General features: G+C 42.3%; 1 protein-coding gene across 2 annotated transcripts in view; it reads right to left on the bottom strand.

Moving 5' to 3' along the window:
• Positions 1–8184, bottom strand: part of ctdp1 (CTD (carboxy-terminal domain, RNA polymerase II, polypeptide A) phosphatase, subunit 1) — a 270284-nt gene extending 262100 nt beyond the window's left edge. The window contains exons 1-2 of one of the 2 annotated variants that reach the window (XM_048529206.2): positions 8020–8179; positions 7475–7839 (exon numbers count right to left, since the gene is read on the bottom strand). In XM_048529206.2, the coding sequence (XP_048385163.1) occupies positions 7475–7836 (362 nt within the window). In that variant the 5' untranslated portion in view covers positions 7837–7839; positions 8020–8179. Of the gene's footprint in view, positions 1–7474 lie in introns of both variants that reach the window. The other variant, XM_059645960.1, reaches the window with a different exon arrangement.
• Between the last annotated feature and the right edge of the window lie 8522 nt (positions 8185–16706).

Here is a 16706-nt window from a genome sequence, read left to right as displayed (position 1 = left end):
AAGTTAAAGTTTGTTGCGGCATTTGTTTCTAAACAAAAAGGGGCTTGCATTTACGTTGTGCATTTCAGACACACTGAACCTTTCAAAGAGCTTTACAGTTAATTTCCAAGTTTCATCACCATGTAATGTCGACATTGCGGCAGACAACAGGAGCGGCACAGTGGCTAGCACAGCTGCCTCACAGAATCAGGGACCCAAGTTCGATTCCACCCTCAGGCAACTGGCCACGTGCAGTGTGCACGTTCTCCCCGCATCTGCATGGGTTTCCTCTGGGTACTCCAGCTTCCTCCCACAGTGCAAAGATGTGCAGGTTCTTCGGACTGTTAATGTTAAATTATCCTGCAGTGTCTTGGGATGTGTAGAATCGGTGGATTAGCCATGGGGAATGCAGAGTTACAGGGAAAAGGTAGGGGTGTATCTTGTGGTATCCTCTTCAGAGAGTCAGTATGGACTCAATGGGCCAAATGGCCTGTTTCCACACTGTAGAGATTCTACACAAATTCTAATTTGCACCCAGCAATTCCTACAAGCAGCAATATGAGAACGAGTAGCCAAACTGCTTTCTCGTGATGTTGACTGAGGGATAGTTATGAACCAGTACCTCAATTTTACATCTCATCTGAAAGACAGATTCAATCTTAATCACGTAGCAAACTGTATCAGATACAGAGAGAGATGATAATACTTTGTGATGAAATGTTGCTATCGTTTATTTGGTCAGTGAAATCAATGGTGACTGGACAAATTACCGAACAGTCACTTCACGAAGTGGACAAGATGATGGGCAAGCCTGAAAAGCAAACCCTTCAGTACTTCATAACACAATCCCAAATAAAAAGGACTGCAAATAAAACAAAAGAACTAAATTAAGTAGAATATATAGAAATATAGAAGCAAAGGAATTTAAGGAAAGAAGAACAGGGCAGTAGATAAAGGTCAAGGTGGAAGCTGAACCTCTTCACATACTGACCGAGTACTGCATACATAAACTTGCCATCTTTCAGATCAGGTGTTAAACCAAAGCTCTGTCTGTCTGCTCAGGTAGGTATAAAAGGTTCTGAGGCACTAGTCTAAAGATTGACAGGGGAGTTCTCACACCTCTTGGTCCATGTACTAATATCATTTAAAATACAGATTATCTGGGTATATGTTTTCCCTTTGCTGGAATCACACTGTGTAAACTGCCTTCCACATTTCTCTAATAAACAGCAGTGAGTGTATTTTACTGCTTTTGGAGACACACAAATCAAAAGCAGAGAAAGCAGCTTGAAAGATTTGTGACACTGACACTGCTGTAAGGAAACAACATATCCAAACTTTACAACTGTATCGGAGATCTTCAAGTTATAATCAACCCGCCCTATAACCCCTCTAAGCAACAGATCCATAAATCTTTAAGAAACACTTGCATCCCCTTTAACACAGTACAGAATATATTATGCAGAGACTTTTCCTTCTCAATAATATCATACAGTGACTTGAATTTTGCACTGATGAAAGTGCACAACATCACCAAAGCATGAACCTGCCTCAAATCACAGTAGCAGCATTAGAAAAATTAATTTCATACTACCTTGCTGGTGTACCAACTTCAATATAACAGCAACCAATGTGAAGTCAAAAGATAAATAAAAGAAACACTTGCACATTTTTGATAACAGGGCAGCCCATATTTGAACTCATCATTGTTATAATGTCAGGAATGCGCTGGGCAATGCAAAAGGCTTCCAGAAAAAGAACTCTTAGAATGACCAGATAGTCTGATTTACAAAACAATTGGCTGGGATACCAGAAATAACCTTCTTCAAAATAGTGCCGTGGCATGTTTTGCATCCACCTCAGAGGGCAGACAGACCTTGTTTAATACCTTATTCTGAAGGCAGCACTGCCAACCGTGTTGTGCCCCTTCAGTACTGTACTTGAGTGTCAACTTTGATTTTTTTCGCTTGAGTCATGAGGGTCTTGATTCATAACCTTCTGATTCAAAGACATGTCATGCTACCTAAATGACTGACAGTGTAAACTAATGTTAACATTCCCCGAAAGACAGCTATCCAAAAAGCCATTGCTTTTCTTTATTCCATTCACGGGACATTGGCATTCCTAGCTAGCCTGCCCATCATTGCCCTCGAGAATGTGGTAGCAAGCTGCCTTCCTGAACTGCTGCAGTTCTATATGCTGTAGGTGGACTGTTACTGTGGCATATGAGCTAGGATTTCATAGCAATAAGTAAACTGAGAGATCTGGAGCACGCCAAGTAGCACTGCAGCCTTTGACCCAAAAGTTCCAGGTTCAAGACCCAATCTGCCAGTTATCGGCCACAGAATGAGCGCTCATGGCCCAGCAAAAGAATCTGATAATCAACTTTAACCTTTCAATACACTCGTGGCAAACTATTAAAAAGGAGAGACCCAGTCAGCCATTATGGGCAGCATGCCTTGCCAGCATATGTCACAACTGAAAAGGGCTACAGCATTCTTTGGCTGAACATAGCCAAAGAAATGATGCACACAGACAGCTCACCTTCCTGGATTTAGCTGATAAGCATCTTACAAGATAATGTATGGTTTAGAAGGGGTGGATGCTAGGAAGTTGTTTCCGTTAGGCAGGGAGACTAGGACCCATGGGCACAGCCTTAAAATTAGAGGGGGTAAATTTAAAACTGAAATGAGACGACATTTCTTCAGTTAGAGAGTGGTGGGCTTGTGGAATTCATTGCCGCAGAGAGCAGTGGAGGCCGGGACGTTGGATACCTTCAAGGCAGAGATCGACAAATTCTTGATCTCAGAAGGAATCAAGGGCTACAGGGAAAGTGCAGGGAAGTGGTGTTGAAATGCCCATCAGACATGATTTAAATGGCAGAGTGATATTGATGGGCCGAATGGCCTTACTTCCACTCCTATGTCTTATGATGTTACGGTCTTACATTTTACGTCTAGTCTGCCAGTGACAATATTAATCCAAGCAAAGTAGCACATTTGTAAGGGAAAGAAAAGTTTTGCTTCTCGTGTCCATAGTTGTGAAATCAAATTGGAAGCAGCAGACATGATATACACTGAAGGATCTGCAACGCTCTCTGGAGGTAGCAAATCTAGCTTCTCGAGTTCTGGGCAACCACATGAGCAGGAAATGCTGATGAAGCACAGATCTGACTTTTGAAGAGTGAACATATAGCTAGCATCACTGGTAGCGCATCTACGGTGCAGTGAGTGGTGTGAGCAGCACATTAGAAGTGCTGGTCACCTTCAGCTTAAGTGGGAATATGCAATTAGGGAACGGGTGACTGCCAGAAGGACAAGATAGGAATGCAGGAGTTTCTCCAAGTGCATCTTGCTCTCCGACCAGTTTTCAGTTCTGGATGCCAGTGATCATTCATCTGGGATTGCAACCACAGCCAGGTCCTAGGCAGGTTCAACTACGCAGGAAAGTGGCAACAGGCAAACTGGCCCAGATATAGTAACAAAGAATTCAGTAGTGAGGGGAACAGATAGACATATCCATGGCTGCAACCATTATGCGTTGCCTCCCTGATGTCAGTATGGTAACAGTACACTAAGAGGGGAGGTTGGTCAGTTGTGAGTTGTGGTTCAGAGAGCCGATGATTGTGTTGTTGGAGAGATGGTGTAGGAGGGAGGCCTTAGACCACCGAGCCATAAGACTGGTTTTGGGGGAGGTGGGACTCCTCGAGTCTGAATGGGTTGTAATGAAACAGAGCCAGGATTAAGGGCCTCACAAGGCAGTTCACTGGGGATGTCAGGGAGCATTTAAAGCAACTTGTCAATGGAATAGAAACTAGGGTTGCCACATAAGACAGGAGAACTGAGGTATAAAAAGTATTTGGCAGATAGAATAGCAAGGCGACAATGCCATTAAACATATACAATGCATGTCGTAAACTCACAAAACTGGTAACCAAAATTGGTGAGACACAGACATCAGTAACATGGGAAAATGATGGTGTGCCAATAACTAACAACAAAAAAAATTAAATATTTCTGGATACAAAACGTTTAGGAAGAATAGAGAACGAAAGAAGAACAATGGGTGTCTTTAATGATTAAGGAAGAGTGCTGGAGGGGAGATAACCTGGATTAGTCAAGGACTGAAACTATTTGGTGAGAGTTAAGAAACAATGATGGTATCAATACACTACCGGGTTTATTCTAAACGCCATCAACTAGTGGGAAAGACAGAGACAAGGCTCTTGTGATGCACTGACAGTCTCCTTGTCTCTGAGCCAGGAGGCCAGGATTCAAACCTCACCTGTTTCAGAGGTCTGTCATAATATTTCTGAACAGCTTAATTTATAAAAACAGATGAGAAATCAAATTTGCAGGCAAATAGCCCAGAGAGGAAAGAATCAGAGTAGTTATAACGGGGGGTTATTAAATATTTACACAGAAAGTAGAATAACAATAGTATAAAGGGAAGACAGTTAAGAAAAAGTTTCTTAAGTCTGTTCGGAAGGATGTTGTGCATCAGTAGGTTATCAATTCAAAAGAAGGGACGCATTGCTTGATTTGAATCTGGAGAAAGAAAAGGATCAGGTATCAACTGGGGTGCATTTGAGGATCAGTGATCACAGTATCTACAAGGTTTAGGTTAAACGTGGTTCAAAAAAAATACAATCCAGTGTAAAATACAAGATGCAATTCAGGGTAAAAGTGGAAAGCTAACTGAGGAATGGTCAATGTTAGTCGACTGAGAACAGGCCTGGCCTAGAGAAAAGACTAGAAGATGAAACTACAATGGAACAAAGACTGTCTTTAAAGAGAGTGTGGTTCAAGTGCAGTCGAGGCACATTCCCATTGGGAGAAAGGTATTCAAATAAAGAGTTCACTGACTGACTGAGGAAATACTCAGTAAGGTGAAGCAGAGAAACAGAATGTTGAATGACAACTTTCAGGTCAACAGTACAAGTGAGAGCCAGGATGAATACAGAAAACTCAGAGGGAAACTGAAAAAGGAAGTGAGAGAAGAGAAAACAGGGTATACAAAGAAACTGACATAAAAAGGAATCCCATAGTCTTCAGTAAGCATATAAATAAAAGGAGGGGTGAGGGCAATGAGACAGCAAACCATGGATTTAAGTATGGAAGTAGAGGACAAGGCTGAGGTTCTAATTCAGCACTTTATATATCTTTATCAAGGAAAAAGATACTGCTAAAAGTGCAATGAAAGACTTAAGACACTGGGATAAAATTTATGAAGATGGATGAATCCAGAAATAATGAAGGAAGAAAGAGTAGAATTTGCTGAGTCACGAGCCATAACCCTCCAACCTTTCTTAAATACTGGAGTGTTGCCAGAGGACTGGAGAATTACACAAGTTATAAGCCTGTTCAAAAAAGGATGCGTAGATCCATTCAATAATGCAGGGTCAGTCAGTGTAACTACAGTAATTGACTAATATGTCAATTTCACTTCCCCTAGTGGGAAGGCTTTCAGATAGATAGTCAAGGAAAACATTAATAGTCACTCGGATAAATGTGGTTTCACTCAAGAAAGCCAGCGCAGATTTATTACAGTCAAATTATGTTACCTGACTGAGTTTTTTAAGCACGGTAACAGACAGGGTTAATGAGAGTAATGAAGACGAGCTGGTGTCAACAGTGTACAGAAGTTCCAAATGACTGGTGAGAAAGTGCCAACTATTAAGGCTGGGCATCAACACTGATGCCATGGAATAAAAGGAGCAGTGGTGTCACAGAGACAAAGTTGACTGAATGACATGAAAGAGATGGCAGTGAACTTTTTTTTTCAGACCAGGAGAGTGTTAAGTGGCAGGATCCCCAGGCCTGGGGCCACTGCTTTTACTGTTCTATGTTAATGACTTGGGCGTATGGAGCTCAATTTCAGCACTTTCAGGTGACACAAAACTTGGGAAATATAATAAACTCATGAGGAGTAGACTGATTGATTTCAAGGGGATAGAAATACACTGATAGGACAGACAGATGTGTGGCAGATAAAATTTAATGCAGAAAAGCATGAACTGATTAAATTTTATGGGAAGAGGAAAGAGGCAACTTCGCTTAAATGGTACAATTCAAAAGATGAGGCAGGAGCAGAGACATCTGTTCATAAAATATTTAAGGCAGGAGGGCATTTGATTAAGCAGTTAATCATACTTATATTTTATAGAACGAGTGCAAAAGCAGCAAAGATACAACACAAACCTTAGAAATCATTGCTTTGCCCTCAATTAGTGCACAGTATCCAATTCTGTACACCACACTTCAGGAAGGACATGGTAGCATTGGACTGGCTCGGGAAAGACTCATGAACCTGAATCCAGCAGACAGAGACATCAGTTACATGGATAATTGGAAAGACTGGGATTGTTCTCCTCAGAGAAGGTTTTGATGAGTTTTGAGAGAAGTGTTCAAAACCATGCAGAGTCCAGACAAAATCTTTACTCACTGACAACTAGGCTAAGAACCAGAGCACACAATATAAGGCAAATGGCAAAAGAACCAACCGTGACGTAAGGAAAACATTTATTCCGCAATGAGTGGTTAAGATCTGTAATGCAAAGCCTGAAAGTGCTGTGGAGGCAGCTTCAATACTGACTTTCAAAATGGAACTGCTTAAGTGAAATAACTGTAGAATACGGGGGAGGGGGAGAGAACAGTTGAGGTCAGGAGTTGCCTCTGCAGAGAGCTGGCCGAATGGCCTCCTTTGATTATGTGGATTTGCTAGGTAGTCAATTGCAAAGGCCCAAACGCACATGAAATTTTTCTTTGCGTCGGTCATGAACTCATGCAGTTTAGAATTAAAGTACTGCTTTGTTCAACACTCTTCACCATCATCTGTGCATGCAAAAGCAAAATGTGAGTGTCAATGAAACTGCCAACTATAAAAGCTCAGCAAGAGGGGCAGAATGCAAAAATACAAAAACTGGGCAGGAAACGCCTGGGGTTCCAAACAACAGAAACACCAATATCACCTACAAACGTGTTCTTCAACTGATCACGAAACGTCCACAACTTATACACAACAGTGCCAGGGAACGTACACTTCAGCAATCACCTGTCATGTCAATTTCACTTATCCCTTACCAAGGTGGTTTCTTAACGAAATGGAAGTCGTCTATCATCGTGCATCCTTTGTAAAGAAAGAGTTTCCCTTTTCCCAACGCCCCCATCAAATTAAAAGGACAACATTCTCCTCGTCCTTCCACTGGAGAAATGCACACCCCTTTCCCCCATACGATCTGCACATTCTGCAGAAGTGTTTTAATATTTGCTACTGATTAAAGTGTCTTGGAGCTCGGTTTGCGATCTTTCCCCATCCCTGGCCCGGGCAACATTCCATTCCATTGTAGCTCAACGTTCCATCTCATTGTGACGCGTTGTGTCGTGTATCCCCCTGATGGCCGGGCAACATTCCATTGTAATTCAACGTTCCAACCCCATGTGACGTGTGTTCGGTGTATCCCCCGATCCCCGGGCAACGTTCCATCGTTTCTTACCCACTGGGCACCACTTGGCCTGGTTGCCAGCACAGCTCCTTGACCACTCCGGCCCTGTCCGACTTCACCCGTTTTTCCTGGGGCCGAGACCGGGGCCTTTCGCGTTCGGCGTCGCTCTCTTGCTCCACGGGCAGGCAGTGAGCCAACACCGTGCCGATCTGCACCGGACAGCCCACCTTCACACTCCACTCCAGAAGCCGCAAAGGTCGGGAGCCCGGGACTGCCACTTCCAGCACGGCCCGGGTCGCAGCTGCTACGTTGCCGGCTGTTGTTGCAGCGCCAGCCGCCGATCCATCCCGGTTCTGCTCTCGGTCTTGCTCCTGGTCCCGGTCCGGCTCCCCCGCCTCCGCCAACGCCGCCATCTTCTAACCGCCGGGAAAAGGAGGGGGAAAAGAAGATTTTTTTTAATAAATCCTCAGCGTGCAGACACAGAAATGTTCAAAGGCAAAAGTGCAGTAAAAGGTTCACTCTTCCCGCCTGTAAACAGGAAATAATACACCCGGAGCCCGTACAGGGAACTTCCGGTACACATGCAGGGATCTTACAGCATGTCTTCCGATCACACAGTCCCATCGCACACCAACAGACGTGCAGGCGAACTGTTACTTTTCAGTGTCTCTGTGCTCTGCACGCAAAGCACCGATTTGCCTGAGTTTCGTAAGCAAGGAATATGGCAATTGTATTCAGGAAAACTGAGTAAACTACTAGAAAAAAGCTGACAAGAGCTTTCCAAACACCACTACCAGCCCCAGAGGAGAATTGAAAAAATCTGACAGGTCAATAATCAGATCTGACAGGTGAAAAGGAGGAGTTAGACTGAAATTGCAGTGGAATGTAGACTTATCACGGAGATGTTTTACGTTTCCCTAGAGCCTCCAGGAACGAATCAAATCTTTCAGGCAGCGCCACAAGTGAACCAGGAGGGCAAAAAAAGATCAAGGGGCATTGGGGCAAACATTATGTGAATGCTTTCATTTATAAAAACATACTTTCAATATAGATGTAAAGTTTGACGATGCAAGAGTAAGAAGTGGAAGGATTTATGCTGAAACTTATGGAATTACGTCAACGAGAGATTGTAACCCAAAATACCTCAGGAGCAGAAGTTTCCCAAAGAGTCACTCACATAGGAAACAATTTGACCTTTCATGTTTTGGCCTTCTTTCTGTAGACCAATTCAGTCAATGGGTGGGGTGGGGAGAGGTGTGCGGGTTGGACTTCACAGCTAAATGTAATTTGGTTCCACTTTGAATACAATTTGGATCAGTCTTCATTCAGTAGTCTGTTCTGGATTTGGAAGGTTTCACTGACCTGTGAGTGAGTTACATCCATTTCCAGTTTAGTTCTTCAAAACTCCTTTATTTACACTATACAGGCAGAATGATGGCTCAGTGGTTAGCACTGCTGCCTCACACTGCTAAGGACCTGGGTTCAAGCCTCAGGTGACTGTGTGGAGTTTGCACATTCTTCCTACGTGGATTTCCTCCCATGGTCCAAAGATGTGCACATTAGATGGGCTGGCGATGCTAAATTGCCCAAAATATCCAGGGATGTGTAGGTGAGGTGAATTATCCATGGAAAATGCAGGGTTATAGGGGTGGGGGTAGAATGCTGTTTAGAAGGACAGTGTGCATTCATGGGCACCATGGTCTGCTTCCCCATTCCAGGGATTTATAATCTACATTTTTCTGTTGTACCCTATTCCAACGGTCTTCTCAGACTCTTGCACATGACTCCTTCTGTCACTGTTATATCATGATACACATCATCTCATTATTTTAACTATTAACCATCACACTATGAAAAGTGCACTTTGTAATGAAGATGGAAATAAGTACATATAAACAGTTGGACTCTACAAGTTGACCCCTCAAGACTGCCCTGCAATTCAATAAGATCATGGCTGATCTGATCGTGTCTTTATCTCCATTTTCTATCTAATCCACTCAACCATTGACTCACCTGCTTGTGAAAAATCTATCTAACTCAGTCTTGGATATTTTCTTTGCTCCACCCTCCATTACGCACTGTTGGAAAGAATTCTACACACAACCATCTTGAAGGAGAAATTCCTCCTCTTCATTAATGAAAGACCCTTTACCTAGAAACTGCCACCAAGTTACAGATTCTCTCAAAAGGGGAAGTATTCCCTCAGCATGCACCTTGATAAACAAACAACTTTGTGAAGGGTGATTTTATAAATTTCATTAGATTTGTGAGCCATTGGAAAATTTGTATTTTGACACGTTATTTGATGCATTTTTTGATGCTTTGTAGCTAACTATGCACTAGCTGCACTCCCCATTAAAAGGGCTTCCTTATAAGCTGCAATAACTCTATGATGCTATGTGAAACGTTGGAAATATAAATATCAAAATGGGTTAAAAGGCAGCTTTAAATTGTCAGGTAAATCTGATGGCCAATATGACATTTTATTGTATGAATTAAAATCTTTATAGCGCATATCTATAATAATCCCATGCATTCATACATGTCCAATGCAAAAAAAAAGCTAATTATCTTGAATAAAGACAAAAAAAGGCTGGAAATGTTCAGTAGGCTTAGCAGCATTTGAGGGGAGAAACAGAATCAATCATTCAAGCTGAGATGACCTTTCATCAGCAAATTTATTAATCACCATATGTGCTGAATTTCCACTCACCAGTCATAAACACTTTGCAACAGAAGGTAATGGTATTTCAGGTACTGCTGATTTATAATCACTCAAACAACATTTATTTTCGAGTAACTTGAGTGTTTGAGTGAAACATACTGCTGCAACCTAATTCAAATGAAGGGTCACATCCAAATATTAACCTGTCTCTTCCTGCTGTGTATCACGAACAGTTGGTGGTATTAGTGAATGGGCGCTTAACATACTGCTGTGACTTCTTTCTGTTCTTTTTAACAAAAACATTTGTCCCTTGTTCTTATAAATAATAACACTAAGTACAAATTGGAAAAGTAGGTGAAGTTAACTTCAATTGAACAGTGTAACTTTATCTGGCCAGGGAATTTTACATTGTTCAATTGAGGTTATCATTACCTGTAAGCTCTTAAACCAAATGAAATTGAGCATGGGATCAATTAACAATTTCAAGCCTGTAACTCGAGTCAGAACCTATCCCACAACATAAATTTATAGTTTTCCATGTTCATTTTGTTTATAATGGATGCTTCTTCTCTTTTAAGTTATGGGTCCTTTCTAAATATGTTCCAAATTAAATTTTGATTCTATGCTTTGCGGCCTGGTATTTTACACACAATTGCCCATAGGGTCTGTTGCTAGGAGCAACTACATAATTACCAGAACCAGGAGTAGGAGTAGGCCATCCGGCTCTTCAAGCCTGCTCTGCCGTTCAATAAGTTCATGATCTCAAATCCACTTAGTCACCCTCTCACCATAATCCTTAACTCCTTTACTCTTCAAGAAATTATCTATTTTAGCTTTAAAAACATTAAATGAGGAAGACTCAACTACTTCACTGGCTAGGGAATTCAAACAGATTCACAACTCTGGGTGAAGAAGGTCTGCGTCAATTCAGTCCTACATCTGGTCCCCCTGATTTTTCATCGACTAGTGGAAACATCCTCCCTGCTACTATCTATTCCCTTCATAATTTTATGTGCTTCTATATGACCCCCTTCATGCTTCTAAATTCCAATGAATATAATCTGTCTATTCAGCTTCTCTTCATAAGTCAACTGTCTCATCTCTGGCATCAACTGAGTGAATCTCCTCCGCACACCTTCCAGTGCTTGTACATCCTTTCTCCAATAAGGAGACCAAAACAGCACACAGCACGCCACGTGTGGCCTCACCACCACCCTCTGCAGCTGCAACATCACTTCCATGATCTTAAACTCAACCCCTCTAGCAATGAAGGACAAAATTCCATTTACTTTCTTAATTACCTGTTGTACCTGCAAACCCAGCCATTTGCAATTCATGCACAAGGACACCCAGGCCCCTCTGCGCAGCAGCATGCTGCAATTTTTGACCATTCAAGTCATAGTCTCTTTGACTGTTATTCCTGCCAAAATGGTTTCACATTTATCAACATTGAATTCCATCCACCAGACCTTCGCCCTCTCACTTAAACTGTCTATATCTCTCTGCAACCTTCAGAGTCATCTGCACACTTTGCTCTACCACTTGTCAAAGTGTCATCCACAAATGTTGACACAATAACATGGCCTCCAATTCCAAATCATCTATGAAAATTGTAAACAATTGCAGACCCATCTCTGATCACTGACACACACCACTGGCCACCACTCACCAACCAGAAAAGCAATCATTTATCCCCACTCTTTGCTTCCTCCATCCATGTTAATGCATGGTCTGTAATGCTGTGCACCTTTATATTAAGCAGCAGCCTTTTGTGAGACACCTTGTCGAATGCCTTGTCAAATAACTATCTCTCTGAATTCAGCGGCTGAAGTACAGGCTAATATAGAATCTCTACAGTGTGGAATGAGGCCATTTGGGCCACCGAGTCCACACCATTCCCTCCATTTAGCATTCCACCCAAACTCAGCACCGTACCCTATCCCCATAACCCCACATTTACCATGGCTAATCCACCTAACCTGTACATCCCTAGACTCTATGGGGCAACTTATCATTGTGAATTCACCTAAACTGTACATCCTTGGACTGTGGGAGGAAACCACACCACCAAACAGAAACCCACATTGACATGGAGAGAATGTACAAACTGCACACAGGCAATCACCCAAATTATGATCAAACCCAGTTCCCTTGAATAGCGAGGACACAGTGCTAACCTCTGAGCCACCCCCTTAATCATAGAATCCCTACAGTGCAGAAAGAAGCCATTCAGCCCATTGCACTTGCCTTGACCTTCCAAAGAGCTTCGTTCAGGTCCGTTCCCCCACCCTATCCCTGTAACACCACATTTACCACTTTTCCTGTATATCTCTGTACATTTGGCCTTGGGAGACTGTCTGTACGGAGTTTGCACATTCTCCTCATGTCCATGTGGGTTTCTGCTGGATGGTCTGGTTTCCTCCCACAATCCAAAGATGTACAATTTAGGTGAACAGGCCCTGGTAAGTTGCCCCCTAGTGTCTTGGGATGTATATCTCTGAACACAATGGAGCAATTTAGCATGTCCAATCCTCCTAACCTGCACATTTTTGGACCATGCGTAGAAACTGGAGCAGCTGGCAGAAACACATGCAGACACTGGGAAATGCACAAATTCCACACAGACATAATGGGAACTGCAGGTGCTGGAGAATCCAAGATAACAAAGTGTGAAGCTGGATGAACACAGCAGGTCAAGCAGCATCTCAGGAGCACAAAAGCTGACGTTTCGGGCCTAGACCCTTCATCAGAGAGGGGGATGGGGAGAGGGTTCTGGAATAAATAGGGAGAGAGGGGGAGGCGGACCGAAGATGGAGAGAAAAGAAGATAGGTGGAGAGGAGAGTATAGGTGGGGAGGTAGGGAGGGGAGGGACTGACCTATCCCCTCCCTACCTTCCCACCTACACTCTCCTCTCCACCTACCTTCTTTTCTCTCCATCTTCAGTCCGCTTCCCCCTCTCTCCCTAATTACTCCAGAACCCTCTCCCCATCCCTCTCTCTGATGAAGGGTCTAGGCCCAAAACATCAGCTTTTGTGCTCCTGAGATGCTGCTTGGCCTGCTGTGTTCATCCAGCTTCACACTTTGTTATCTTGAATTCCACACAGACAATTGCCGAAGGCTAGTATCAAACTCAGATCCCTGTCACTGTGAGTGCCATGTTTTTGTCCACTATGATCCACTTTATGTATTAACTTTTCATTTGAGCGTGAAGCCCATTAATGGAAACAGCAGACGATCTCAGATTCAAAATAGAGAAACAGAGCATTGAGCCATTTAAGTACACGAAGAAGATTTGTGCAAAGAAGTACACGCTAATGTTTAGCTTTTCCAAAGCTCCACTTACCACTGACATTGAAATTTGCTATGCCATAAATTCTACCACAATTATTTAATCACAAGTAATTTCTGAAACTTCAAGTTGAGGGCTCAAAGAAAATTCTTCACTTTAATTTAATCAAACAATACCCTAGAACATTTCTCGCCTAGAAAGCACTGTTTGAAAAGTTAGTGGAGACAGATTTAAGAGTAATTTTCAAAAGGAAATTGGAGAAACCCTTGAGAAGATAAACTGGTGCAGGGCTCTGAAAGAATAGGTGAGCAGTATTGCTGAATTGTGGGGGGAGGCGGGGGTCAGTTAACTCAATTCACTGGATGGCTGATGAGTGATGACAATAGCATAGCTTCAATTCCCATTTGGTTACTATGAAGGACTGTCCTTTACATCCTCTTCCCTCAACTTGGACATGGTGACACTCGGGTTTAAGCCACCACTAGTCTTTCCTCTCCAGTGAAAGCATCCTTATGGACAATGACAACTTCACCATTCACTAACTGAATAGAGACATAATGGGCTGAATGCCCTCCTGCCATGTTTTATGAATATCAACATAATTTCACAAACCATAATTTTCAATCACACCCGTAGAATCCCTACTTCTATCACAACTGTACAAGCAACTACATTGAATTGTACTTGGTTGAGCTTTTGATTATTTTTATAACAATCAAACTCAAATATATACAAATATTGATCCAACTTATGAAAAGAAAGAACAATTAAATGGCAGAACCTAAAAATTGATCTCTTTGGAGCCGTTTCCTGCAAGCAACAACAACAAAAAACGATTTGCACTTATATATAGCACTGTTAACAGAGTAAAATGTCCCAAGGCACTTAACACAAGCAGTACCTTGTGAGGTGGAGAGGTTTAGGTTGGAAATATCAGAGCCTCAGCTTTGCATATGAAGGCATAGCCATAAAGATATAATGATTAAAATGCGAGGGAAAACAGCCCAGAATGTGATGATTGAAGGGCTGGAAGAGATTAGAGATGTAGGAAGGAACAAGGTCATGGAAAACTAAAAACGAGAATATTAAGAGCAAGGCGTTGGCAAATTGGGTTCCAATCTCGGCCAGCAGACATAGGAGTGATGGGTTAATAGGTGTTTGGGCGAGCTGAGATTTATGGAGTTTGCCAGGTAAGAGGTCACACCCAAGAAAATGTTGCAATAGTTGGACTAGTTGAGGTCAAAAAAAATGAGAATTGCAACAGCAGATGAGGAGTGGCATGGTTGGAAATGAAAGATGAAGTGAACTTGGAAGTAGGCAGTATTGGCTGTGGGGTGGTTATGGAGTTTAGAAGATCATCTCAGACTTAAGCAGAAGAACAAGGTTTTAATTGGTCTAACATATTTTCAGAGAGTTGGTCAGGACATGGATGAAAATGGTCTCTAGGAGTTTGAGGTGAAGTATGATAGTAGCTTCAGTCTTCCCAAAATTCAGGTGAGGAAAACATCTGTTCAGCCAGCACTTGATATCAGACAAATATCTCAGAAGATCTCCAGATTGCATTTCCTGAGCAAGCTGTGTCTGCAAAACATCAAATATACCAAGTGGGAGTGGGAGTAACTGTTCATGACATCAAGGTAACATTTGATCAGTGTGGCATTAAGAGACCCTAGTAAAACTGAAGTGAATGGGAAACAGAAGAAAATTCTTCATGAGTTGGTGTCCTCCACCTACAAGTGACTTGTCAGATATTTGAAAGAATTTTGTCCACTTGCTTGGATCAGTAGACCTCCAATACCATCCAAGACAAAGTAGCCTGTTTGATAGGCACCCAATCCACCACCTTCAACATCATCTACCGCTAACCCACATCGACAGCAATGTGCACCATCCACAAGAAGCACTGCAGCAACTCACCAAGGGTCCTTCAACATCACCTTCCAACCTGGACAAGGGCAGCAGATCAATGAGAACATCAACACCAAGTATCCCTCCAAATCACACAATGACCTGATTTGGAGCTATATCACCATTCTTTCACTGAAATTGGGTCAAAATCCTCAAACCCCTATTCTAACGAAATGACTGTATCCTTTTATTTTTCTATATTTTTGATTATGGACTGAAATGAGAAAAAGACTGTTTAGAGAACCAAGAATTCTTTTAAGGGTTGATGCACATTTTAAAAGAAAAAGATCTGACTCTTGTTGTAAATGCTGCTGTTTACTCTGCTGTGTACTCAAGCGTGGAGGGAAGGTGACTGTAGATGAGCTGGAATTAGTAAGGGATGGGAGGGGATGTGTATAAATGATGTTTCAGCTTGCAACAAGTAGCTAATTGGTCAGTGGGCTGGTGACTGGTTATCAATGACCATACCAACAAAAACGTGATGGCTTCCAGATAATGTGGCAGTGTAAATGAGATAGCCAGCAGCCATAGGATATCTGCAAGAACCAGAGCTATCTCTTTTCTCCACACGAGGTATCACCTCAAGACATAGGAAAATTCATTTTTCTCCGATCATTTGCTGTAATCTATGGCTCTAAATCAGTAAGCCAGAAACTTTGAAAGTGTGAACCTATCATCTACGTCTTCTGCAAGCAAGCTAAATTATCTGGAGAAGGAGAATCAAGGAACAGCACATTCTGACAAGCCATGAGGACCACCCCAGTGAACGTTGTAAACAGAGACCATTGAACACCATTCCCAGTCCTTTCCCTCCAAACATAATGATCATGTTTTTCCTTGCTTGTGCAAGAATACTTTGAGTTTTGACTAGCAAACATGTGAATGATTCCATAATTATTTATCTGTAGCTAGAATCTATTTATTTGTCACCAGAATCCCAGAGGACCATATGGCTGCTTGCCCATTAGAGACAGAGAGAGACAGAGCGAAGGTAAGAGATGGGACTGGTGGTAGTTCAACCTGAGAGGCGCTACATCTCAGGTAAAGGAGACATATTTATGGTAACCTCAGCCATTGCAGGAATTGAACCCATGCTGGTAGGAGCACTCTATATTACAAACCAGCCATCCAACTCACTTCACAATAAATTGCAACTCTTGTTAAGTACAGATCCCCAGTCTGAGCTTTCTGTCAACCCACATCTGAAGAACAGCCAAATTGGTGAATTTTGTGTACCTTTATAAAATCTTTAACATATATGATGAGTCTGGGTATAGTGGGGATTGATTTCTACTGCATTACTGCACTAAGGTGTAACAGTAGTACAGGGTTTCTCCGCTCCACAAACACTGTAGCAGTTCAAAAAGGCAGTCCACCATCACCTTCTCCAGAGCAATAAAAATTGGGGAAAAATTACTGG

The sequence above is a fragment of the Stegostoma tigrinum genome, chromosome 5, assembly GCF_030684315.1.
Source record: "Stegostoma tigrinum isolate sSteTig4 chromosome 5, sSteTig4.hap1, whole genome shotgun sequence".
Lineage (NCBI taxonomy): Eukaryota > Metazoa > Chordata > Chondrichthyes > Orectolobiformes > Stegostomatidae > Stegostoma > Stegostoma tigrinum.
The sequence above is the reverse complement of the archived record's forward strand: the minus strand, read 5'-3'. Positions and strand labels throughout refer to the sequence as shown.